At 47.9% G+C, this 24,410-nt stretch overlaps 1 protein-coding gene and 2 long non-coding RNA genes across 10 annotated transcripts in view; 1 reads left to right on the forward strand and 2 right to left on the reverse strand.

The window, feature by feature from the left end:
* LOC309857056 (conserved oligomeric Golgi complex subunit 2-like) overlaps positions 1-6,364 on the reverse strand; it is a gene marked incomplete at its 5' end in the record, with an annotated part of 269,912 nt that extends 263,548 nt beyond the window's left edge. For 2 of the 5 annotated variants that reach the window (XR_014307457.1, XR_014307458.1), the window contains 2 exons: positions 2,911-3,279; positions 6,268-6,364. Coding sequence is in view for 1 of the 5 variants with exons in the window: in XM_082749955.1 (XP_082606081.1) it covers positions 2,911-2,982 (72 nt within the window). Of the gene's footprint in view, positions 1-2,910; positions 3,280-6,267 lie in introns of those variants that run through there. The other 3 variants (XM_082749961.1, XM_082749957.1, XM_082749955.1) reach the window with 3 other exon arrangements.
* Positions 3,156-15,205, forward strand: LOC309857059. 3 transcript variants are annotated; one of them, XR_014307462.1, is made up of 4 exons: positions 3,156-3,292; positions 6,282-6,525; positions 7,853-7,995; positions 15,193-15,205. It is a non-coding gene; the product is annotated as an uncharacterized lncRNA (long non-coding RNA). The 3 variants fall into 3 exon arrangements; XR_014307463.1 differs by lacking the exon at positions 15,193-15,205 and adding an exon at positions 8,078-8,198; XR_014307464.1 differs by lacking the exons at positions 3,156-3,292; positions 15,193-15,205 and adding exons at positions 3,321-3,776; positions 8,078-8,199.
* Positions 9,057-11,495, reverse strand: LOC309857061. Of its 2 annotated transcripts, XR_014307465.1 has the most exons (3): positions 11,288-11,495; positions 9,351-9,522; positions 9,057-9,226 (listed from the first exon to the last, which is right to left on the reverse strand). It is a non-coding gene; the product is annotated as an uncharacterized lncRNA (long non-coding RNA). The 2 variants fall into 2 exon arrangements; XR_014307466.1 differs by having other exon boundaries at positions 9,057-9,522.
* Positions 15,206-24,410: the final 9,205 nt, after the last annotated feature.

The following is a 24,410-nucleotide window of genomic DNA, read 5'->3' on the forward strand; positions in this document are numbered from 1 at the left end:
GATACACAGAACTGGTGCTCAGGAGGCGTGTGGGCCAGAGACAGGAATCTGCCTTACCTGCTGATAGGTGGTCATGAAGCTGCACAAAAAGTCATCTAGGGAAAGAAAGGAACACGGGGCTGAGCCCATAATTAGCATTCAGTGGCTACCAGGAGCATGACTTTGCACAGGAGACACATCAGAGAGGTAGAAGAAAGACAGGAAGCAATGCAGAGCATTTGGTCTACTGCGATGTCAAGTAAGGAGACAGAGAAAGGTTGGGTCCGCTGACTTAGAAACGGTTTTGGTAAGAACTCTTTAGTGGAACGACAGGGCCTGAAGGGTGGAAGGTGGGAAAGTCAAGTCAACCCCTGAGCACTGGCTGTGATGCACGACAGTAACAGGGCAATACCTAGAGGTGGGGCAGTCAAGTGGGAGAGAATCAAACAGGAGCGCGTGATGGGAAGGAGTGCAGGGGAGAGGATCCTCGCAGGCTCCCGGAAGGGCGGGAGGGCATGGACTCTGAGCCAGAGTGGAGACCGAACCCGAGGAGGAAGGAGAGCCCCTCCCCGTACCAGGCGAGGAGGAGAAGGGGACAAATACAAGAATGGGATCATGATCAGCAGGATGGAGGAGGTCCCGTGGGATGGCTGCTAATTTTTCTGTACGACTGGAGATGAAGTCATATGTTGAGTTGGAAGAGGAAGGCTACATGTGATGTCAATAGCACACCCATGTAAATGGTCTAATTTATCTGTTATTCCACTTTCTCCCCCTACTACCAATACCTTATGTCCTTCTCATCTCTTAATTGGCTGTCAACCCAAAGGATTTTCGTATTTCTAAGCCGACAAAGTATGATGTTGCCAGTGCCTCTGCCCCAGGTGACCCTTCCCCATCTGCCATTCCTGCACTTTGATCACCTACCTCTTTTGCATACCTTTCCCCTTCTATTTCTCATTAGATCTCATAAACATGACTTTTTAAGTAGTCTCCTGCCACCAGTCAGCTCGAACTCAACAGATATGACCATGCAACTTCCTGCTGTAAACCTGACTGCAGCTCTACCGTGAAGACTGCATCAACGTGGACCCCTCAATGTATGCAGTGTCCAAGGTGCAATCCGCAGCCCCACCCCATCTCCCTTTCTACCATCCCAGTCTCATTCCAAAATGTGCCAAACAAGACACCTATGTAGAAATACAACCCCGACAGCAAGCTCTCCACTCATTTCTGCCTCGGAACTGTAACTTAACAAAACATCTCTCTGAGGGAAACACAAATTGCAAATAACCTTTATCTCCAGCTCCCACATAGAAGATCAATACCACTTTACACAGAACAGCTGTTCCATGTATTTTCCTTCTATGTATGAAGGGGTCACGTTCATTAACACTACAAATTGTACATTATATTCAGAAATGTCAGAGCCTTGAAAGAATATGGAATTGCTGGCATTCTAGCCACTTTCCCAGTTTGCTCTCTTCCTACCTCTAAGTCCTACTTTAGAACTGCTATTTTGAGATTTCTATTTTCCGAAGCTGCTTTGACCAAAGGCATTCTGTCAGCTCAGAGTGAGAAAGATGGCGGGGCGAGCAAGTGCGAGAAAATGCTAGTGTTAGGCCCAAAGAAAGCCTGACGAAGTCCAAAGACAGACAAGCTAAAGAGACTTCCGTGCTTTGAGATTCTTTAAGTCTGTGTCTGTGCCTTTTCTTCTTCCAATGACCTCTCTCCTCGTCACGTGTCCTTCATTAACAAAAGGTTTCTGGATCCGAGAATTCACTCTGTGCTCTCCTTCAGACACTCCATTCAATTTACACCTTTTATTACAGTGGCTTAACATCACCATACAAGAACAAGAGTACAATATACCTTCGTCTAGGCATCCCTACATATTAAAAATGATATGGCCACACCGCAGAGGATCCAGACATAAGCACTTATAAAGCCAGAGTTTGGGAGATGTGATCTGAATGCAAGTATCAAAAAGGAACTAGCTGGTTAACCCAAAAAAGAAAAAAACATATTATGACTTGAAGCCATAAAAAAGTAAGAAATTCAAACTCTTTTCAGAATTTTAGGTACCTACAGAGCCAAAACTTTTTAACACTGAAACCAGCTACTAAATCCCAATCCTTAGAAATTAAACATATACGTTTTGATAGTTTAAGTACAGATCCAGAGGGATACAGAAAACAGATAAAGCTCCTCCTGGCTCTGATTCAAACCTTGGGACATTTTCAAGGCTATGTCTGATAAACCTTTCCTGTCAGTAAAGTCTTTTCAGTTTAAATTTCTATTCTGTAAGTTTATGTCCTACAGTTATCTGCTGCCAGCTTCAGGCTGACCTCACCAAGAGAAGTAGGGCAACTTTCGAAAAGGAGCTTGGTATGCTTTGTAGTACTGGACCAGAACCAGTAAGGACAGTACAGTCTTTCAGATTTCTCATTCCGGGAGCTTAAGATGAAAGTCAGGCATAAACGTTAGGTTAAGTGCCTTTTTGACCCCATTCCTGGTAAGTACGTGTGTTCAGAGATGTGTTCAACGCACAGTCGCTCAGCTTCTAGGCACAAGGCACTGGGAGGCTTCTGTCAGGCCGGGGGAGCGGCGGTCTGACTGTGCTGCACGGTACCAGAGGCGGGTCCTACGGGTCCGGGGCTTTTACGTTTAGCTCAAAACCACTTGCCCTGAACTTTCAGGCCTTTTCATTCAATGTGCACGATTTCACAGGAGTGCTTTCTCCAGGCTGCACCTAGCCCACCCGAGGCCAAGAGACTCACTGCGAAGTACAGTGAGGTCCCCACCGAGGACCCGTCCGGGGCGGGGACAGCCCAGGAAGCCCGCAGGAGAAGCCCGAGGAGAGGCCCCGGAGGGCCAAGGAGGGCAGGCCACCCACTACCCGGCTCTGGGGAGCAGAGCCCAGGCGTGCACCTTCATGAACTCGTCCTCGTCGAAGCAGAGCATGTCCGGCCCCTTGGGCAGGTTCATCCTACTTCTCTCCATCCCGCCGGCCGCCGCCTCTCAGCACCGACACTCGAGCGAGGAGGAAAGGTAGGAGGCTGCGCTCCCCGACGCTACCAGTGAAGCCACGCCGTTTCCACCACACAGAAGGCACTACTTCCTCCAACATGGCAACGCCCCTGCCCAGCCAATGAAAGAGGACGCCGCAGGCCCGCCTCCGCCTGCCTCCGCCAAGAAAGGCGCGGGGGCCGCTACCGTCGAGCCAGCAGGTGATCCTGCCCCCGAGCGGCGGAGGGCGACACTACAACCTCGCCTACGTTTCTGCAGGGCAACCCGCCGCTGTTGATGCCCGGTGAGCGGGAGAAGGGAGGGCGGGGAGGGTCAGGGGCGCTCCTTCCCCACCTTGCCCTTTCCCTCGGAAAATCGGCCTGCGAACCTCTTCCAGGACCTTCTCCCGAGATTGTCCCGCGGGAAGCATAGTCGTGGCGGGATGCTGGCCCTTTACTTCTGCGGCCGGTTGTCCAGAGAGGGGGGCGCGTCCCGGTGTCAGGCCTCCGGCCCGGGCGCCGCCGCTGCAGCCGCCTGGGCGCGGTGGCCTCTGTGGGAACCCGGCTTCCGCCCTTAGCCCCGGCACCCACCCGCGAACGTGGCTTCTCCCCCGCTGAGCTTGGCTCCAGCGATCTGTAGGGAGGAAGGTGGTCAGCTGGCAGCCTCGGGTCGTCTGGGCCGCTCCCAGCTCCACTTCAGCTCAGCTGCGGGGCGGCCACAAGTTTGGGTTCTGAGAGCTCTTAAAGAATCACCTCGCTACCGGCCGGCCAACAAAACGCAGCCGACAAGTAGATGTGCGAGCATGTTTATGTCCAGTCTGCTCTAGAATGGGCGGTATCGTGTGTTTGTGGCTAGCGTTGGTTCGATCGCCACACCTGCCCCCAATTTCTGAGACCCCCTCCTCCTCCTGCCGTCCACCCCACATTTATTTTGAGATTTTTCTTTCCTCTTCCCTTGCTCTTTCTCCCACTGTCCTCCCCTTTAGTGGGAATGTCATGGTCAAATGATGATTCATTTCTCTTTTTTTCCTCCGTGAGACTCTGACAGCTCAAACCACAGATCTCACGCGCGCCCTTCAGGCTGCAGCTTTGCTGTAATAACCCAGGACTGGGCTGCCCCTCCCAATGCTGTGATCTCCCAGAGATAGCACAAGCAGTCCTTAGAAAGACATGGAACACAGCAAGACAACGGCTTACAGCAAGTCTTGCATTCGAGTCACTCCAAACGGGAAACTGGTCACTTTCTTTTAAAAACGTGAGTACAGAGATGCCTGGGTGGCTCACTTGGTTAAGCAGCTGCCTTCGGCTCAGGTCATGATACCAGTGTCCTCAGATCGAGTCCCACATCGGGCTCCTTGCTCAGCAGGGAGCCTGTTTCTCCCTCTGCCTCTGCCTGCCATTCTGTCTGCCTGTGCTCGCTCTCTCCCCCTCTCTCTCTCTGATAAATAAATTTAAAAAAATCTTTAAAACCTGAGTACAGAATCTGAAACAATACATTCCCTAGCAGTGGGCCTGGCAAGGCCTTGTTGAGGAAAACGTTCCCAGTCAATATCCAGAGACTATGACAGGTAGGATGAGAGGTGGAATCTTATTTGGAGAATCAGAATAAATTGCCAGGGGAGCAACTATGAAAGTGCATTCTATGCCCTGTTGTGGTCATTTGGATATAGGGAATGAAAGCCTATTATTTGGTCTTTGTTTGTTTACTCTTATTATGAAAATTCTCAAGCATACACCAAAGTGTGTAGAGCAGAAGGATCCCGGCGCTTCCGAGTACTTATCACTCTGCTTCCCCAACTGTTTCATAGGCTCTCCTCTTCTACTGCCCCCAAAGTGCCTGTATTTTTGTTTTGGGGGGAGAGGGGAGGTCTGGAATATATTTTAAAGTAAATCCCAAACATCACATCATTCCCTGCTCCCGAAATACCTTGGTTTACACATCAAAGAAGGAGGAGGAAGAGGTGGAGGAGGGGAAGACTGAGAAGGAGGAGGGATGAAAAAGAGAGATTTCCGCACAGGCCCACTATGCCAGAATCAATAGGTCTAATAAGCTATTCCGATTGGCTCTGAGAGGCATGACTTTTAGCCTCTCAGACTTTTAGGGCCACAGTGCTAATAAGCGACAAGGGCAAATTCAGGCAGCACAAACAGCAAGGCCCACACTCATCACCAAGGCACTGAGGGGGGTGGGCAAGGGTGCCAGATCGACGCAACAAAGTTGTCTGGGAACTCCACCTGCCCTAGAAGTCCAGATGAGTGAGTAGTTGAACTGTTTTTTACCTTCATTGTCATTCCTTTCTGAAATTATTGCCGGCCTTTGGTAAAGACATGAACCTGAGCTTGTGCAGCCTGGGGTATTGATCTTGGGGTTGCTGAAGAGAGTAGGTGCCAACAAAGAATGAAAATCCCTGCTGCCTGTTCTCCTTCCGAGAGTCAGGAGGGAACAGTCAAGACCCCATACAGTTCACTGCCACTTGGAGCCCTGGCTGTGGCAGTGGCGTGGCCCACCAAAGCCAGGAGCAACAGGCAAGACCCCAGACCCCAAATGCTAATGGAACACCCTGGGGAGGATGAAGGAAAGGCAGAGAGTCAGCGGAAACCTTCCCAAAGGACATTTCCCTCAGTTTCATCTGGGAGCTGACATTCAGCTGGTACACACCCCTTCAGCCACACAAAGTTTGGTGACTAGCCTCTGGCCAGAACCTGCTGTGTGTCTCCCTACCCCGAACCCTTCCCAAGATCCCTACCATGGCCTCGCGATCCAGGCACTGGGTGTGTAACACTTGACTCTGCAGGGGTCCCCGGGCCAGCTTTTGGTTAGTTAGTTGACCACACTGTTAAAGATTTGACTACTGTTACATGTTTGACTCTCGTCTTTGGTGATGGTACCTATTTCATAGGAAATAGAAGCTGGAATCCAGGAAACAGGCTGGAGGATGAAATTAAAAAGTGGATACAAAGCTTCTAATCAGAGCCAGACACAACCGGCGATCAACTATATCCCAGTCTCTCCCCTCTTCTCTCATCTGTACTTTCCTTAATGAGGAATGAGACTTTAAGTTGACTTTTTTTTATCTTCAAGTCTCTCTCTCTCTCGATTCCCTAACTTCCCTCTCCTGCCTTCATTTCATCCTAGAACTTGTGCCCACGACTTCTTTTTAAGTAAATATTAACCCCCTTTGACTCTGAATCTCTGGAAAATTCTCAGTTCCCTATTTTTGCTGGCACTGTGACAGGTCCTCATTTCTCCTTCCCACTCCTCTCTATTTATAGTTTTCACAATTTTTTTGGCAGGTTGGCTACAGAACACTCAAAAATTGCAAAGAGAAATATTGTGTTCTGGAAATTCGCCCGAGCATTTTTTTCCAATATCGTCCTTATGCTCTTCTGATCCTCTCTTGAACTGTTGAACTAAAGCAGCTGACGCTTCCACCAGCAACCAGAGTCATCCTGTCCACTACTGTGGGAACAGAGGGTTTCCATTTGGAACTGCAGACTAAGCCTAAAGTCTGGTGGCCCTTTGGTGCCAGGATAGCAGGTATGGGACGGGTGGGACATGGAGGACAAGCATCATGGTAGAGGTCTCCATTCGACCAGGAAAGCTCACAATGAGCCAACAGGTCCATTTCAACATCTTCTGTATTTTCCTTATAACCTGTTTCATTCCAGAGTGGATTTGAGATCATTTAGTTTGATTCTTAAATGTTTCCCATTCCAACCGGAAACAGACTCATCCTACGGGCTCCCAAATTCTGCCTCATCTTCCTAATCAGTTAGTACCTCAAATTGGGTATGATAGTGCCAGAACATTCTTCCATGTGTATTTTATAACAGACTAGTATTTTATTAGTTTTTTTTCAAACTAATAAGAATGATAAGGGTAACTTTTTTTTCTTTTAAAGCATAGGCAAAATCACGAAAGACATTGAAATGAACCTAAAAGATTATAGTGTCTTCCAAGGGAAAACAGGTGTTGTCTCATGTACCCTTCTGGGCTGACCAATTCTATGGGATATTCTGTGCCTTTCTTGTCTTTGAGCTATTTTGCAACTCTATAGATTGTACATAATTGATGTGGATGCAGATGATCTTGTCTAGCTATATGTAAATGAATTTTGTCCACTGGAAGTACAGTTGACCCCCTTTCCTTTGGTAGAAGGCAGTTTTGCATTCATTTGCATTCTATTTGCATCTATCAAAGCAAATTCGTTTAAGTATTACTGATTGTATATGTGTCTGCCTTGAGATTCTTGCTTGAAGTGGTGGTAACATCTTAGTGGTTCCCGAGCTAATGAATGAATTAAACAAAATCCCTTCAGGCATTTATCTCATATTTGCAAAATGGTCCTTATTTAATCTTTTCGAGAAAATGATACAGTAGCAAACCATGACAAGATTCTGGTAAATGAAAAGTGCAATGAAATCAAATCGGAATGAATTTTAGAATTACCTTCAATGTGGCCCACGCTATGCCAGAGGCAGAGAATGAATGAATCTCAAAGACATGGCTTCTGGCCCCCAGGAGTTACAGTAATCTGTGTCAACATTGGCATGCCTGAGAAATGCATGTGACATTCCCATCAGGGTTCCCCCGGGGGTTCAGTTAACCTTTCTCTTCCAAGCTACCCTCTCTTGTAGTGATATCAACTGTGCCCTTGGTTTCAGCTCCCATTCCCTAGCCAACATCTCTCCCACTGATACAGGACCATCTGTTTCTTTCCTACCCACCAGGCCCGTGTAACTGACTACCTACTCATGCTATTTCACTGATGTCCCACCTGTGCCTCAAAACCCAGCATGTTCAAAACTTGATTCATCATCGTTTGTGAAAGAATGGCTTATCCTCTTTTGCTTTGTTTCTTTAGAAATGATTCTACCAATGCCAGCGGCATGCACCAGAAACCAGGAAAGAATCATACAGCTGAGCCAACCTGCTGTACTTTAAAACACTTGACCACAATTCTCCAGTGGATACTCAACCCTGGCTTCAAACTCCCTTGTCTCTCCGGTGAGTTTGCTTTCCCTCCTTCAAGACTTGCCTCAACAATCCCTACCCCCACCTCTTCTGAACTATGTCACCTCACTCCCAGCTCCTGTCCTAGGGATGAGGGAGCAGAAGGCAAGCTTAGGACAAAGCAGAAACTGGCACCCTACACCCTCTCCCCATGCCATATGTGTAACATTCCTCATAAACTCCTGGCTGCCCTAAAGGAAAAACGGTGCTTAACTGATAGAGATCCCAGTCCTGCAAAACAGGAGTATCCCTTCATCTACGAATGTCCTAGTGACTTACAAGGAAGGAAGAAGCTTTCTCATCAATAGCCTGGCTTCCAGAGACCCATACCTCAGTTTCCGGAAGCCCTAACATCACCCTCCCCTCCATAAAATTGAGGGAGGCTAAGGGGGAGGGAAGTGTAATAAAACTGAATTTCTTTTAAGCCCAAAGCCCACTGACAAGGATGTGTGATAGGAGGAATGTAACATATCTCTAGGAAACTCCCGACTGTCTTCATGCTTTCCCTCATTAGAGGCAAAAACAGCCTTGACTTGACAATAACCAGGTCTCCCTTATCCTGAAATTCTTCTTTAGCATATGACAGTCCTTCTGGACACCCCCTTTGTCCTCACCTTCCTCAGCTCCCAGTCAACCATGCCTCTGTCTGAGCAGCTCTTTCTGCCCTTGGGTCCTGTCCCTGTGTTTTAATAAAACCACCATTTGCACCTAAGACGTCTCAAGAATCCTTTCTTGGTCATCGGCTCTGGACCTCACCCCACCAAACCTCACCTGTGTTCCAAAACTTCATCACCAGTGTCACACTTCAAGAAAATAAAAGCCCTTTGTGCAGGAATTCCCTTATCTTACCACCACCCAATCAAATCTACACCTACATTTGTATCCATTTTTAATTTGTTTTTAGACATTTACTCAACAAATATTTAGTCAATACCTACTGTGTGCTACACACTGCCCTGAGTGTTTGTAAATCTGTGGCGAATGACACAGAAAAGTCCCTGGCATCATGGAATTTACATGGTAATTGGAGAAATGTACAAGAAACACAGAAAGAGTTGAAGACAGAGCAGATTTATTGAGAAGAGCAGACATCCCCAGCTAGGGTTTGTTCTTCCTTGTGCCTGGGATTTGTTCCTTCCAGCCCTCTCCAGGACTCCACTCCCAGGGTCAATATCAAGTTCTTGTTCCAATGGATCCTTCCAGTCAGAAGACAAATGATCTTTTTCTTAAAAACAAAAGGAAAAAACCCAAAACAAAGACTTCCTTTAACCTTCTACCTTCCTATAACAACCTCCATATTTCTCTCCCCACCTCATTCCCAGCATAGCTTGTAAAATATTTGTCTACACCTGTGGGTGTAGGGTACCATGTCCCCAAGGGTAGTTGAAAAATCTCTATAAAGAATCCTTATGTGCAGATCATTTTAAGGGAGTCCATTTCCAGATCCAAACTCCATGTGTGCTCTGTAGGATAGGTGATATGCCCATTCTTGGGTCTGATATCAGGATACTCCTCTCCTTCCTGGAAGATCAAGACACTCCTCTCAGATCTTATTAGAGTGTAGGACTTGGGCTGATACCAAAGTTGAAATACCAGTTTTGTTTCAAATAATGCCCTTCTGTGGGCAGTCCTGGGGCTCCACCTTTAGAGCTTCCTCTCCTTATTAAGGGTAAAGGTTAACATCGGAAAGGGGATTAGGGCAGATGTTGGAAGTGCTCTGACATCAGAATAAGAATCAGTTTTGGTTAGTGACACTCAATCCTTCATATTTAAATTAAACTACATATTTTTAGGGACATAATAGGGAAAAGCACAAGTAAGGATTTTAATGGTTTCATTCCATTCTAGTGTGGTTTGGGAAATAAAATAACAGAAAATGAGACTGTTCTGATTTAAAAAAAAAAATCAACTTGTAGCAGGCAAATGTTATTCCAATGAAGTCGATCCTTTTCTTTCTCATTTTCTTTTTAAAGATTTATTTATTTATTTATTTGGTAGAGAGACACACACACACACACACACACACACACACACAGAACACAAGTAGGGAGAGCAGGGGAGGGAGAAGCAGGCTTCCTGCTGATCAGGAATGTGGGCCTTCATCCCAGGCCCCTGGGATCATGACCTGAGCCAAAGGCAGCTGCTTAGTGACTGAGCCACCCAGGTGCCCTCTATCTCATTTTTTAAATGTTTAATATTTTCAACACCTAGTTAATAAAATATACATATATTGTGATGAAAAGTTTATGATTAAAAAGTTTCAGATGTCCACTTAAAAATGTGCAAGGTGTGTGAATTCTCATAGGCGGTCCATGCACCATACATGCCTATCACTAGCAAACGTGGATGTACTCGGTGTCTCTAGGTTCCCGCTTCCTTAGTGCCCTCTTAATCACATGGTTTCTCTTCCTACCATCCTGGACCTGTATTCTCAATTTGCTTCTCTATTTCATCTCTGCCCCTTTGAAGAGCTTGATTCTGGGTCTTCTGTAGCTATGCGTTCGCTCTCTCTCTCTCTATCTCTCTCTCCCTCGATCAGGCTTTCACAACCTAGCACTATTGATACCTGGTGGGTGATTCTCTGTGGGGCTGTCCTGTGCCCTGCAGGACAGTTAGCAGCATCTCTGGTCTCTAGCCACTAGATGCCAGCAGCACCCCCCCCAGTGGTGACCACCAAAAATGTCGCCAGATATTGTTCAATCGGCCCTGGGAGCAAAACTCCTTGCCTCCCAGCCCCAGTTTTAAAACCACTGCTTTGGCCGATTCCATTCAGCATCATTGATTTAAGTTCTTTGTAGAAGCTGAAGGCTCTGAAGTTAACGTCTTTAATCCTAATCCGCCCTTGGAGCTGAGAATCACATGGCCAGCTGCCTGCAGCATATTTCTCCATGAATATGTAACAGGAGTCTTATTTTCACCATGATTTCTATCCTGCTCCCTCCTCACCTGCTCCTGTCCCAGTCTCCCCATCTTAGTAAACAGCATCCCCACCTCCTACTGGCTAAAGCCTCAGCCCCTGGGATAAATTTCCCCTTTCCCTTCTCTCATATCTAATCCATCAACAAAACCAACTGATTTGACCTCCAAAACAGAAGTCAGACTTGCTCACTGCTCTTTATATCCATTGCTCCCATTTGAATCCAAACCTTGAAATTTTTTTTGCACTTCAGACACTGTTAACAGTCATTGGTCCCACGACTACACCTACACAGATATTTTACAAGATCGCTAATCACCATCAAGTTGCCAAATCCAATGATTAACTTTCAGATCCAAATGAATCAACCTGTCAGTCCTATAGACATAGAACTCCCTCCACTTCTCTGGAAATATTCTATCTTTTTCATCGTGATGTTGGCTCTCCCTTCCTCTTCCACACTGGTCAGTGATGATGTCTCCTTTCCTGGCTGGGTTTTGTTGAGCTTCCTGACCTTTAGACATCAGTCCTGTGCTCTGGGACTCGGACCTTCTGCTTGAGTTTTCTGTTGTGTTAAAAAAAAATTCAGCTGAGTACATTTTAAAGAACCTATTGGCTTTATTTAATGATTCACGAAATGGGCAGCATCCTGCTTGCAGACTGAAAGGAGCTCGGAGGAGCGGTACAAAAAGAAAGACTTTTATAGGCAGAAGAGAGGAGGAGCAAGGAAGTCACGTCAGGCAAACAAGGCAGGTTGGTTATGGCCAGGTGACTTGGCTTCTGGGGATGGCAGGGGTCCGAGGGAGTGGGGATCAGGTGGTGTCTGCTGGCCTGGGCTCAGATTCCATTTCTGGGACAGCTGAAATCATAATTAAGTCTGGTTTGGGGGACATGGGGCTTAGCATAAGCAACTCCATTTTGGGCCTCTTGTTTTGTTTTTAATAGTTACTTCATAACAAATAATAACAAGTTTAGTAACTGTAAACAGCTCAGTTTACTATCTTACCATCTCTAGCTGTCAGGAGGCCAGAAACAGCTTAACCAGGGTCCTCGGCTCTGGGTCTCACTCAAAGGAGGAGAGAAGGCGCCCACCAAGCTGTGTTCTCACCTGCAGGTTCCACTAGGGAAGGCTCTGCTTCCAAACTCACTCGGGTTGTTGGAAGAACTCATTTTGTTGTAGCTGTGTGATTTGGGGGGCAGCCCATGCTGGGGTGGGCCAGAGAGATTCTCCAGGCTATTAACTGGAAACCATCCTCAGCCCCCAGAGGCTGCTTGCGGTTTCCTGCCATATAACTCTCTCCACAGGTGATTCTGAATTTGGCTCTTTGCTTCTTCAGGTCCAGGACAGCCTCTCACTCCAATCAGTAAAACAGTCTGATTTAATATAATGAGATCATAATAGTGACATCTTCTTACCTTGCCAAATTCTACTGGTTAAAAGCAACTCCCAAGTCCCATACACACTCCCATCCATACTCACAGGACAAATACCAAGGGAAAGATATCATGAAGCTGCCTTATCATGTTGCCAAACACACCTCTGTCCATACTCACTGCATAGGTAAGCCCAATTCTTCTCAGGGCTTGAACCCTATGTCCTAACGGTGCTCATATTTGTGCCTCCAGCCTGGACCTCACCCATAAATGCCAGACTCATGTGTTCAGCTGCTGGTTTGGCATCTCCATGTGGATTCAGCCACCATCTCCAGAACCAAACACCTGTTGCCCATCAAACTTGCTTCTCCCGTCGTCTTTCCCATCTTAGCAAGTGGTAACGTCACTGTTCCAGGGCCTCAGGCCCCCAAAATTGTAAAATAATCCCAACTCTTGTCTTTTACCGCACACTCCACACTTAATATATTTACAAATCCTGCGTGTTTTGTCTTCAATATACACCCAGAATCTCCCCCTTTCTCCCCACCCCTACATCTACTGCTCTGGTCTGGGCCAATACCCCTTCTCACCCAGATCAGTGGTCCTCAACCAGGAGAGTTTTGTGTACCTGCTCCTCCGCAGAAGATTTTGACAGGGTCTGGACACACTTTTCGTTGTCACAACTTGAGAGTGGGAAAGGGCGCTCCTGCGATCTATTGGTCAGTGCACAGGACAGCTCCCCATAACAAAAATTAATGTGGCCCCAAATGTAAGCAGTATAGAAATCTCAGTCTACATTAATGCAAGAAGCATCCCCACCCCACAACCCCTCAAGTCCGTTCTGCACACAGCAGCCTGAGTGATTCTTTTCTTTTCTCTTTAAGATTTTATTTATTTATTTGACAGAGCGAGAGAGAGATCCATGTAGGCAGAGAGGCAGGCAGTCGGAAAGGGAGAATCAGGCTCCCTGATGAGCAGAGAGCCCAATGCGGGGCTCGATGCCAGGACGCCAAGACCATGACCTGAGCTGAAGGCAGAGGCTTAACCCACTGAGCCACCCAGGCGCCCCGATCCTTTTCTAATCTAAATCAAGTCAAGCCTCTTCGAAACCATCCAAGCTCTTCTCATCTGGCACAAAGTTAAGGGCAAATCTTTACAATGGCCTTCAAGACTTTATGTGATCTTGATGAGGGAGCAGGAGGCTGGCTGAGGACAAAGCAAGAGCTGGCGCCTTGCACCCCCCCCCTTCATCCGCTCCCCTCCATATGTGTAGCATTGCTCAGGCACCCCTGACTGCCATAAAATGATAAATAGTTAACTTGATGAGATCACAATACTGCAAGACAGGAGTCTCCCTTGGTTTTCAAATTTCCTTGAGATTACAACAAAGAAGTTACCTTATCAATAGCCCAATTTCCAAAGACACAGAACTCAGTTCCTCAAGCCTAATGTCACCCTCCCCTCCATAAAAACCGAAGGAGGCGGAGGGAGAAGGAAAAGTAAATAAAGTTAAATTTCTTCTAAACCTAAATCTCATTAACAAGGATGCTTGATAGCAGGAATGTAACATTCCACCAGACTTCCAATTGTCTTTACTTGATAACAACTAAGCCTTCAATATCCTGATAGTATTCTTTGCCCCAATAGCCCTGCTGAACACCCCTTTGTCCTCACCTACCCAACTCCTGTGTATATAACCAACCACTCCTAACAACCCGGGGCGGCAGCCGCATCTCTGCCTGCCCACAGGCCCTGTCCCCATGCTTTAATAAACCACCATTTTGCACCAATGACGTCTTAAGAATTCTTTCTTTAGTCGTCGGCTCCGAACCTCCTCACCCCACCGAACCTGACTTAGGTTCTGGGACTTTTCAATCTGACCCCACTACCTTCTTTACCTACCTCCTACCACTTGCCGTCTTGCTCATTTTTTGCCCAGCATTATTGGTCGCTGTGTCATTCTTTAAACACACCAGATGTGCTCCCACCTTGGGCTTACTGTTTGCTTTGTGTGGGATGCTCTTCTCCAAACAGCACAACTGCTTGTTCCTTAATTTCCTCCAGGTCTTTTCTCAAATGAGGGAGACTTCCCTGACACAGTCCCATAGAAAATACCAACCTGCTCCCCTAAACCCCACACCCCATGTCCACTCACTCAGCTTAGTTTCCTTCCTACCCCACATAAACCCCTGATATGTATGTGTATTGATTTGCTTCATTTCTCACTCAACAACTAAAATGAAAACTCCAAGAGGACATCAAATTTATTTTGTCTCTTGTTAACTATTCTGTCTTTAGGGTTTAGAACAGTACCTGACACATAGTAGATGTTCCGTAAATATTGGAGAATGATTTGTTACTATCTCTGCCTTTTCTCTATCCATTCTTTACACAGCAGCCAAAAATGACATTTTAAAAATGCAAAAGGAATCCCATGACCACCCTCCACTCACCAGTGTAAAACCCTTCAACGGCTTTTCGTTGTGCTCAAGCCGCAGCTGACATTCTACAGCCCAGGCCAGATTAAGATTTCAGAGTTCTTAATCACTGGAAAGACGATGGTGTTGTCACCACCAGAGATATTTAAATATTTTTGAAGATTAGATCCCAAAGTAAATGTGCTAAAAGCCTAGCAATATCCGATTTCACAAACTCAGATTTCATAAAATCTTATTAGTCTTCTCACCTTGTGTAAGTTTAATCTTTCCTCGGCCCCCTTTTCTCTTCTGTTTCAGGCACTCACCATACTTTGCCAGAATGATCATAACGGCCTTCCAACCTGTCATCTCATCTTCAGGAATATGCCCCTTTCCCTCCCCTCCTCACACCAATTCATCCTCTAAACTTATTCTAAGATGATCACTCTAAAATGTGCATCTCACTGTGTCCTTCCCCTACAGGAACTTACTCAATAGCTCCAAAGGACGTGTGAATTTCCTTGGTGTGGTATTTTTACAAGACCCTTTGCTTGCAAGTGGCAGCAATCCAAAGAAAACTGGAGGAACCAAAAGGGAAAAGCAAGCAAACAAACAAAAAACAAAGGAATGTCCAGGTTCCTGTAGGGGTGGATACCACAGAAGTTCATAAAAATCTAAAAGAAGATGGGGAACCTGGGTGGCTCAGTGGGTTAAGCCTCTGCCTTCGGCTCAGGTCATGATCCCAGGGTCCTGGGATCGAGCCCCACATCAGGCTCTCTGCTCTGCAGGGAGCCTGCTTCCTCCTCTCTCCTCTCTCTCTCTGCTTGCCTCTCTGCCTACTTGTGATCTTGAAAGACCCCCCCCACCAGTCGTTAACTAATTAACTGTGCTTTTGTTGTGTAAAAGTACCCCTCCTCCCCTTGCAATGAAAAGACCCTTCCCCCAGGGTTGAATTCAATGTAACTGTTTTTTTGCCTTTCTGTAACCACTTGGCTTTTAGGGCATCACACTTGACTCCTGTTTGAACAAGATACCCCCTCCTAATAGCCGGGGCATGGTCCCGTAGGTCACGTAGGCAAGGGGGCTGCATGGTCCCGTAGGTCACGTAGGCAAGGGGGCTGCATGGTCATGTAGGTCACGTAGACAGGATGCCTTTCTGCCCAGTAATAAGGTCAAACTTCCCCTCTTTGTTTCCCCTTCCCGCTTTTCTCTTCGCGTGTGGGGGGTCTTCCAGGGCCAATCCACTAACACCAAAGTATGCCTTTTTCAAAAGTTCAAACTGTCCACCAATCAGTTTCACCCCACCCAAAACTTGTTTGTACCTTTCTATAAAAGACCCCGCTTCACTCCGGTCGGTGTGCTCAGTTAGCTGGAGCTGCCGACCACCCGCCGGTACCTGCGTGACAATAAACCTCTTGCTGTTTGCATCCAGTGGCAGTGTTGGATTCTTGGGTAAGGGGATCCGCGGGTCTTTCATTTGGAGGTCCCACCGAGATCATTGGACTCCTGCCCACGGATCCAACTGACTCCCACCGGGAGGTAAGCTGGCCAGCATTTCAATTTTAATAGCTGTGTGTTTTTGTCTCCTGTCTCGTGTTCTTGTTTGTCTCTAGTCTTGTGAGGCCTCTGTTTGACCTATACTGCAGGTAGCGGTATAGTTTTTGTACAACAGCGTGCGTTGTTGCTCTGTATTCTGTAGGCAGCTTGAGAAGGAGTTGACGAACTCGGACTTCTCCCCTGCCGCCCTGGGGGACGCCCCAGGGATCAGAGGGGCCCGATTTTTGGGGGCCCCGCAGGTAGCCGAGGGTTATATCCGTCTGTCTGTTCCAGAGGTGCCTCAGCTCTGGACGGAGTCTGTCCACCGCAGGGAGACCTCGAGGCTCCCTGGGCCGGTGGAAACCTTGCTTTCGGTAGTATACCGAAACCGCGCAGCGACATCTTTGTTAATTGTTTTGTGTGTCCTACTCGTTGTCCTTGGTGTTTTCTTTGATTCTAAAATGGGGCAAACTCTCACAACCCCTTTGAGCCTCACTCTAGGCCACTGGAAAGATGTTCAGATCCGAGCCAACAACTTATCGGTGGAGATCAAAAGAAGAAGATGGCAGACTCTCTGCACCTCTGAATGGCCCACCTTCAAGGTCGAATGGCCTGTAGAGGGAACCTTTAACATCAATGTTATCTTACAGGTCAAGGAGCAAATCTTCAATCAAGGACCACAAGGTCGTCAGGACCAAGCACCTTATATAATAGTCTGGGAAAGCCTGGTCAAAGAGCCCCCCCCCCCCGTGGGTCTTTCCCTTTGTTCCTCCTTGCCCTCCCTTAAGCCCCTGGGCGCCGCCTCCGCCGGCTTCTACCCCTCCCCCAGCTTCCTCCACTCCACTGGCCCCACACCCCACACCAACTCCTACTGATCCTTCCAAACCGCCCACCTCTTCCAGCCTTTACCCTGTAGTCCCTATTGACCCTCCCTCGTCCAACAACAACTCCTCTCTGTGGCGCCCCAGGCAGGTCCTCCCTCCCGAGGAATCCCCTTTAATAGACCTCCTAACCAAGGACCCCCCCACCTTACCATCCTCCCAGGGCGACACTCAGCCCCAAGGGGGAACCAGATCCTCCATCTCCAATCGCTGGCAGAGTTAGAAGCCGACAAAGACCAGAACAGGAGGAGACTTCTAGACTCTTTCCCTTTCGCCAAGGGAGGGAACCAGGGAGCCTCCAATATTGGCCCTTCTCTGCATCAGACTTATACAATTGGAAGTCTCAAAACTCTTCCTTCTCACAGGACCCCGTGGCCCTAACCGCCTTAATTGAATCTATCTTAGTTACACATCAGCCTACCTGGGATGATTGCCAGCAGCTCTTGCAGGCTCTCCTCACTACAGAGGAAAGACAAAGGGTATTTTTAGAGGCCAGAAAAAATGTCCCAGGGGACGACGGAAGGCCCACACAACTTCCTAACGTAATAGATGAAGCTTTCCCTCTGACTCGCCCTGACTGGGAATTCAATATGGCTGCAGGTAGGACCCACCTACGTCTTTACCGCCAGTTACTTATAACAGGCCTCCATAATGTGGGGCGCCGCCCCACTAATTTGGCCCAGGTAAGGCAGGTGACTCAAGGTAAGGAGGAATCTCCAACCGCCTTCCTAGAAAGGCTTAAAGAAGCCTACCGCAGATATACGCCTTTTGACCCAGACAGTGATGAACAGAGAGGAAATGTCTCCATGACATTCATCTGGCAGTCAGCTCCAGACATTAGAAATAAGCTACAGCGTTTGGAGAATCTACAAGATTTTTCTTTGCAGGATTTATTGAAAGAGGCAGAAAAGATTTTTAATAAAAGAGAGACTCAGGAGGAGAAAGAAGAACGACTTAGGAAGTTGCAGGAGGAAAAAGAGGAAAAGCTAAGGAAGGAAGCTGAAGAGAAGGAAGAAAAGCGAGAACGTAAACGAAACAAGGAACTTAGTAAAATATTGGCCACCGTAGTGCAAGGCAGTCAGAGCTTAGGGATAGGGGAGTCAGATAGGGAGGGAGACGTAATGAGGCTTCGGATAGACCAGGACCAATGTGCCTATTGTAAGGATAGAGGACATTGGGCCAGAAACTGCCTGAAGAGGCCTAAGGGAAATACTAAGCAAGTTGCAAGACTTATGGCTTTAAATGAAGACTAGGGGCGTCAGGGTCAGGAGCCCCCCCCTGAACCCCGGGTAACCCTAACCGTTGGGGGGCAACCAATCACCTTCCTAGTAGATACAGGGGCTCAACACTCCGTTTTGACTAAGAACCCGGGGCCACTCAGCAACCGGATGGCCTGGGTTCAAGGAGCCACCGGAGGAAAGCAATATCACTGGACTATGGACAGGAAAGTACACCTGGCCTCAGGTAAAGTTTCTCATTCATTTCTTCATGTTCCCGATTGCCCCTATCCACTTCTGGGTAGAGACTTATTAACCAAACTCAAAGCCCAGATCCATTTTGAACCACAGGGGGCCACCGTAACCGGCCCTAATGGGACTCCTCTACATGTCCTCACCTTACAATTGGAAGAGGAATATAGACTACATGAGAAGCCCTCTCAACCTCAGAGGGACATAGAATCCTGGCTCACATCTTACCCGGATGCCTGGGCAGAAACAGGAGGAATGGGACTGGCTATCCAACAGCCCCCCATTCACATACAGTTAAAGGCAACCGCCGTTCCTGTCAATGTTAAACAGTATCCCATGTCCAATGAGGCCTATCAGGGCATCAAGCCACACATACGGCGGTTACTAGACCAGGGCATTTTGGCCCCATGCCGGTCTCCTTGGAACACCCCTCTGTTGCCCATCAAGAAACCCGGCACCAATGATTACCGGCCAGTTCAGGACCTCAGGGAGATCAATAAGAGGGTAGAAGACATCCACCCTACAGTGCCCAACCCTTACAACTTACTTAGCACCCTGCCTCAACCCATTCCTGGTATACCGTCTTGGACCTCAAGGATGCTTTCTTCTGTTTAAGACTGAGTCCGCAGAGCCAGCCTCTCTTCGCCTTTGAATGGAGGGACCCAGACTTAGGAATATCAGGCCAGCTGACCTGGACTCGGTTACCGCAAGGGTTCAAGAACAGCCCAACGCTGTTCGATGAGGCTCTTCACCAGGACTTGGCCGACTTTCGGGTAAGGCACCCCTCCCTGATCCTGCTTTAATACGTCGATGACATCCTACTGGTGGCCACCAATGAGGAAGACTGCCGGACGGGTACTGGGGATCTCTTAACAACCCTAGGCCAATTGGGATATAGGGCATCCGCCAAGAAGGCCCAGATTTGTCAGGTTAGAGTCACCTACCTGGGCTATGAACTATATGATGGCCAACGGTGGCTAATGGCTGCAAGGAAAGAAGCTATTTCTAACATTCCTGCGCCTCAAAACCATAGGCAACTGCAAGAGTTTCTAGGAAAAGCGGGCTTTTGCAGACTATGGATCCCGGGATTCGCAGAGATAGCGGCCCCTCTATATCCATTAACTAAACAAGATACTCCTTTTGTTTTGACTGAGCATCAGCAACAGGCGTTTGATCATATCAAACAAGCGCTTCTTGAGTCTCCGGCATTAGGCCTGCCAGATATAATGAAGCCCTTTGACCTCTTCGTTGATGAAAAACAAGGCTTCGCTAAAGGGGTCTTGACCCAAAGACTCGGGCCTTGGAGACGCCCCATCGCCTATCTCTCTAAGAAATTAGACCCCGTAGCGGCCGGCTGGCCCCCATGCTTAAAGATGATAGCAGCAATTGCAGTCCTTATTAAAGACGCCACCAAATTGACACTGGGACAGCCCCTAACCATACTAGCTCCACATTCAGTGGAGTCTTTAATCAGACAACCAACGGACCGCTGGCTGTCAAACGCCCGCCTGACTCATTATCAGTCCCTCCTCCTGGACCCAGACAGGATTCAGTTCTGGCCTGTGGTAACTCTTAACCCTGCGACCTTGCTGCCCACTCCTGGAGAGACGCCGCCATTACATGACTGTCACCAGATCCTTGCAGAGACGCAAGGGACACGACCCGACCTGACTGATCAGCCCATGAAGGATGCAGATCTGACCTGGTATACAGATGGCAGCAGCTATCTACAAGATGGGAAGCGATGGGCAGGGGCGGCCATCACGACCGACTCTCAGCTTGTATGGGCAAGCGCGCTACCAGAAGGTACATCAGCACAATGGGCAGAGCTGATAGCCCTGACCCAGGCCCTCCAACTGGCAGAAGGTAAGAGTCTTAATGTCTACACAGACAGTAGATATGCTTTTTCCACTGCCCATGTCCATGGAGAAATCTATAGGAGGAGGGGACTGCTCACCTCAGATGGCAAAGAAATCAAGAATAAAGCCGAGATATTGGCCTTATTAAAAGCCTTATTCCTTCTCAAACGGCTGAGCATAATGCACTGTCCTGGCCACCAGAAAAAGGAGACCCCTGAGGCAAGGGGAAACCGCCTGGCTGATACAATGGCTAAACAGGCAGCCCTGGGACCCCAATTGCTAACTGTCACTATACTTACTGAGACAGAAGACATAGATAATGCCACCATTTGGAATTATGAGGAAGCCGACTTGGACTATGTACAAAAACTGGGAGCTGACTATAATCCAGCCCTCAATCGATGGGAATACAAAGGGAAAGCTATAATGCCCATAAAAATGGCAAAGGAGCTAATAACTCACCTTCATCGGCTAACTCACCTGAGTGCAAACAAAATGAAGGCCCTCATGGAAAAGGCCAACTCAGAAAGCTATTTCCCCAAACTAAATTTTCTTCTTCATCAAGCAGCTGCTAATTGTAGAGCCTGTGCTCAAGTCAATCCTGGAAAGACTGTTATTGGACCAGGTGTCCCGGCATGCGGGTGGCGACCTGGCACACACTGGGAAGTTGATTTTACCGAGATTAAACCTGGCATGTATGGATATAAGTATCTCTTAGTATTTCTAGACACCTTTTCAGGATGGACAGAAGCTTTTACTACCAAAAAGGAGACAGCTACCATGGTTGCTAAGAAAGTATTAGAAGAAATCTTCCCAAGGTATGGTATGCCTGAGGTGCTAGGGTCCAACAACAGGCCTGCCTTTGTCTCCCAGGTAAGTCAGTCGGTGGCCAAGCTACTGGGGATTTATTGGAAACTACATTGTGCTTATAGACCCCAGAGCTCAGGGCAGGTAGAAAGAATGAATAGAACCATCAAGGAGGTTTTAACTAAATTACTGCTTGAAACTGGCTCTAAAGATTAGGTATCACTCCTACCTCTAGCACTCTATCGTGCTAGAAATACCCCAGGACCTTACGGCCTGACTCCCTTTGAGATTCTCTATGGTGCTCCACCCCCCGCTGTCACATTCTTTGCCCCCGATATCTCTGCTCATGCCCCCTCCCCTTCCATACAGGCCCACCTGCAAGCTCTGCAGCTGGTGCAGCAGGAAATATGGAGGCCCCTGGCAGCCGATTACAAGGAGAAACTTGACGTCCCACTGCGGCCACACCCCTATAAGATAGGGGACACCGTCTGGGTTCGCAGACACCGGGCCACAAACCTTGAACCCCGTTGGAAGGGACCCCACACAGTGCTCCTGACGACACCCACAGCACTAAAGGTCGACGGGATTGCAGCCTGGATCCACGCCTCCCACGTGAAAGCCGTGCATCCAGAAGAACAGACCGAACCCCTCCAGGACTCAGAATGGACCATTCGACGATATTCAAATCCCCTAAAGATAAGACTCGTGCACCGCTAGTCTTTCTCCTTGTTTACACCTTCCTTTCCTTTGGGAACCCCAGTCCACATTCCCCCAAACAATTAACTTGGCAAATCTCCTCTCAGACGGGAGAAGTTTTTTGGACCATAACAGGCCGACACATGCCCGGTATTTGGTGGCCTACTCTCACCCCTGATTTTTGTCAGCTGGCGGCAGGGCTAGAAACCTGGGATATCCCATCCTGGTACCCTACAAATCTTCAACCCTACATGGGGGCTAGAGCCCAACAAATGACCGCCCATGGTTGCAGCAGCCCCACTGCCAGCACAATCCGATTTCTATGTATGCCCCAAAGACAACAGAAATAGAGCTACGGGCTACAGATGTGGAGGATATCAAGTGTACTTTTGTTATGAATGGGGTTGCAAGACCACTGGAGCTGCCTATTGGCATCCAACGTCCTCCTGGGATTCAATTACCGTTGGCAGGAATTACACCAAGGCCCATCCCGACGGGCGAACCTGCTACCATCCTAAAGGGGGAGACGGGACTGGAAATGCTCGTTGGAAACCAGCCTTGTCACTACCACTAAAAATTAGCTTCACAGACAAGGGCAAAAACCGACCGCTCACAGAGTGGCAACAGGGGTATACATGGGGCCTTAGATGGCATCTTTCAGGAGAAGATAAAGGTGTCATCTTCAAAATCAGTCTTAAAATAGAAAATCCCCAAACTCTCTCTGTAGGGCCAAATTTTGTCCTGCCAGACTAAAAACCCTCTAAACCCCAGCGCCCTCAAGCTCTGCCCAGTCCCGCCCGACAACCTCCCATGTGCCCACGTCCAACTCCCGCCTTAACGCATGGAATGGGAACTTCTAGAGGGACTTCCACACCCTCCTCACCCCCTGCTGCTAGCCCTGGTCAAAAATCTCTAAAATTAGAAACTCCACTTGTCGGAACCGGGGACCGGCTCTTTAATCTAATTTTAGGAACTTATACGGCCCTCAATTATTCCAATCCTGAATTTACTGAAGACTGTTGGCTCTGTTTGCTTTCAAGCCCCCCCTACTACGAGGGGATAGCCATTGTCGCCAATTATACCAACCACACAAGTCCCCCACCTGCTTGCAACTCCCCGGAACATAAACTCACCCTTTCTGAGGTGTCTGGCCAAGGACTATGCCTAGGCCCCGTGCCCACTTCCCATCAGGCACTATGCAATACCACCATCTGGATTGTCCCACCTGGTACTTATTATCTAGCAGCACCCAACGGGACATATTGGGCTTGTAGCACCGGCCTGACCCCTTGTGTTGCTGCCCAAACTTTCAATGTCGCTGCAGACTATTGCATATTAGTTCAACTTTGGCACAAGGTAACTTACCATAGGTCGAGATTTGTCCTTGACTTCTTCGAGCAAAAGCAAAGGTCTCATTACCGGAGGGAGCCCATAACCCTGACTATAGCCTTGTTATTGGGCATCGGGGGAATAACAGCAGGTATTGGGACAGGAGCTTCCGCTTTAGTCCAAGGTAATCAGCTCATGCAGTTACAAGTTGCTATAAACGCTGACCTCGAGGCCATAGAGAAATCAATCACAGCCTTAGAAAAGTCCTTGACTTTCTTGTCAGAAGTTGTACTGCAGAACAGGAGAGGGCTAGACCTCTTATTTTTAAAAGAAGGATAAGTATGTGCAGCCTTAAAAGAAGAGTGCTGTTTTTATGCCAACCATACCGGGGTGATCAGAGAAACAATGGACAAACTAAGAGAAAAACTAGCCCAAAGAAAAAGAGATTTTGAATCCCAACAAGGCTGGTTTGAAGTTTGGTTCAACCGTTCACCTTGGTTCACAACCTTAGTATCCGCCCTCATGGGGCCCCTTATAATCTTATTACTAATTCTATCAATTGGCCCTTGCATTATTAATAGGCTTGTCCAATTCACTAAGGACCACTTGTCCGTAATTCAGACTATGGTTCTAACGCAACAATACCAACTTTTAAAACGCTCAGAGTCCCGGACAAGCTTAGCGAAGGAGCGAGACAAATGGATATAGGATTCTATCCATGATCAAGAAAAAGGGGGGAATGAAAGACACCCCCCCCCCGTCGTTAACTAATTAACTGCTCTTTTGTTGTGTAAAAGTACCCCTCCTCCCCTTGCAATGAAAAGACTCTTCCCCCAGGATTGAATTCAATGTAACTGCTTTTTTGCCTTTCTGTAACCGCTTGGTTTTTAGGGCATCACACTTGACTCCTGTTTGAACAAGATAGCCCCTCCTAGTAGCTGGGGCATGGTCCTGTAGGTCACATAGGCAAGGGGGCTGCATGGTCCCGTAGGTCACGTAGGCAAGGGGGCTGCATGGTCCCGTAAGTCACGTAGGCAAGGGGGCTGCATGGTCATGTAGGTCACGTAGACAGGATGCCTTTCTGCCCAGTAATAAGGTCTAACTTCCCCTCTTTGTTTCCCCTT

The sequence above is a fragment of the Mustela nivalis genome, assembly GCF_964662115.1.
Source record: "Mustela nivalis genome assembly, contig: HAP1_SCAFFOLD_292, whole genome shotgun sequence".
Taxonomy (NCBI): domain Eukaryota; kingdom Metazoa; phylum Chordata; class Mammalia; order Carnivora; family Mustelidae; genus Mustela; species Mustela nivalis.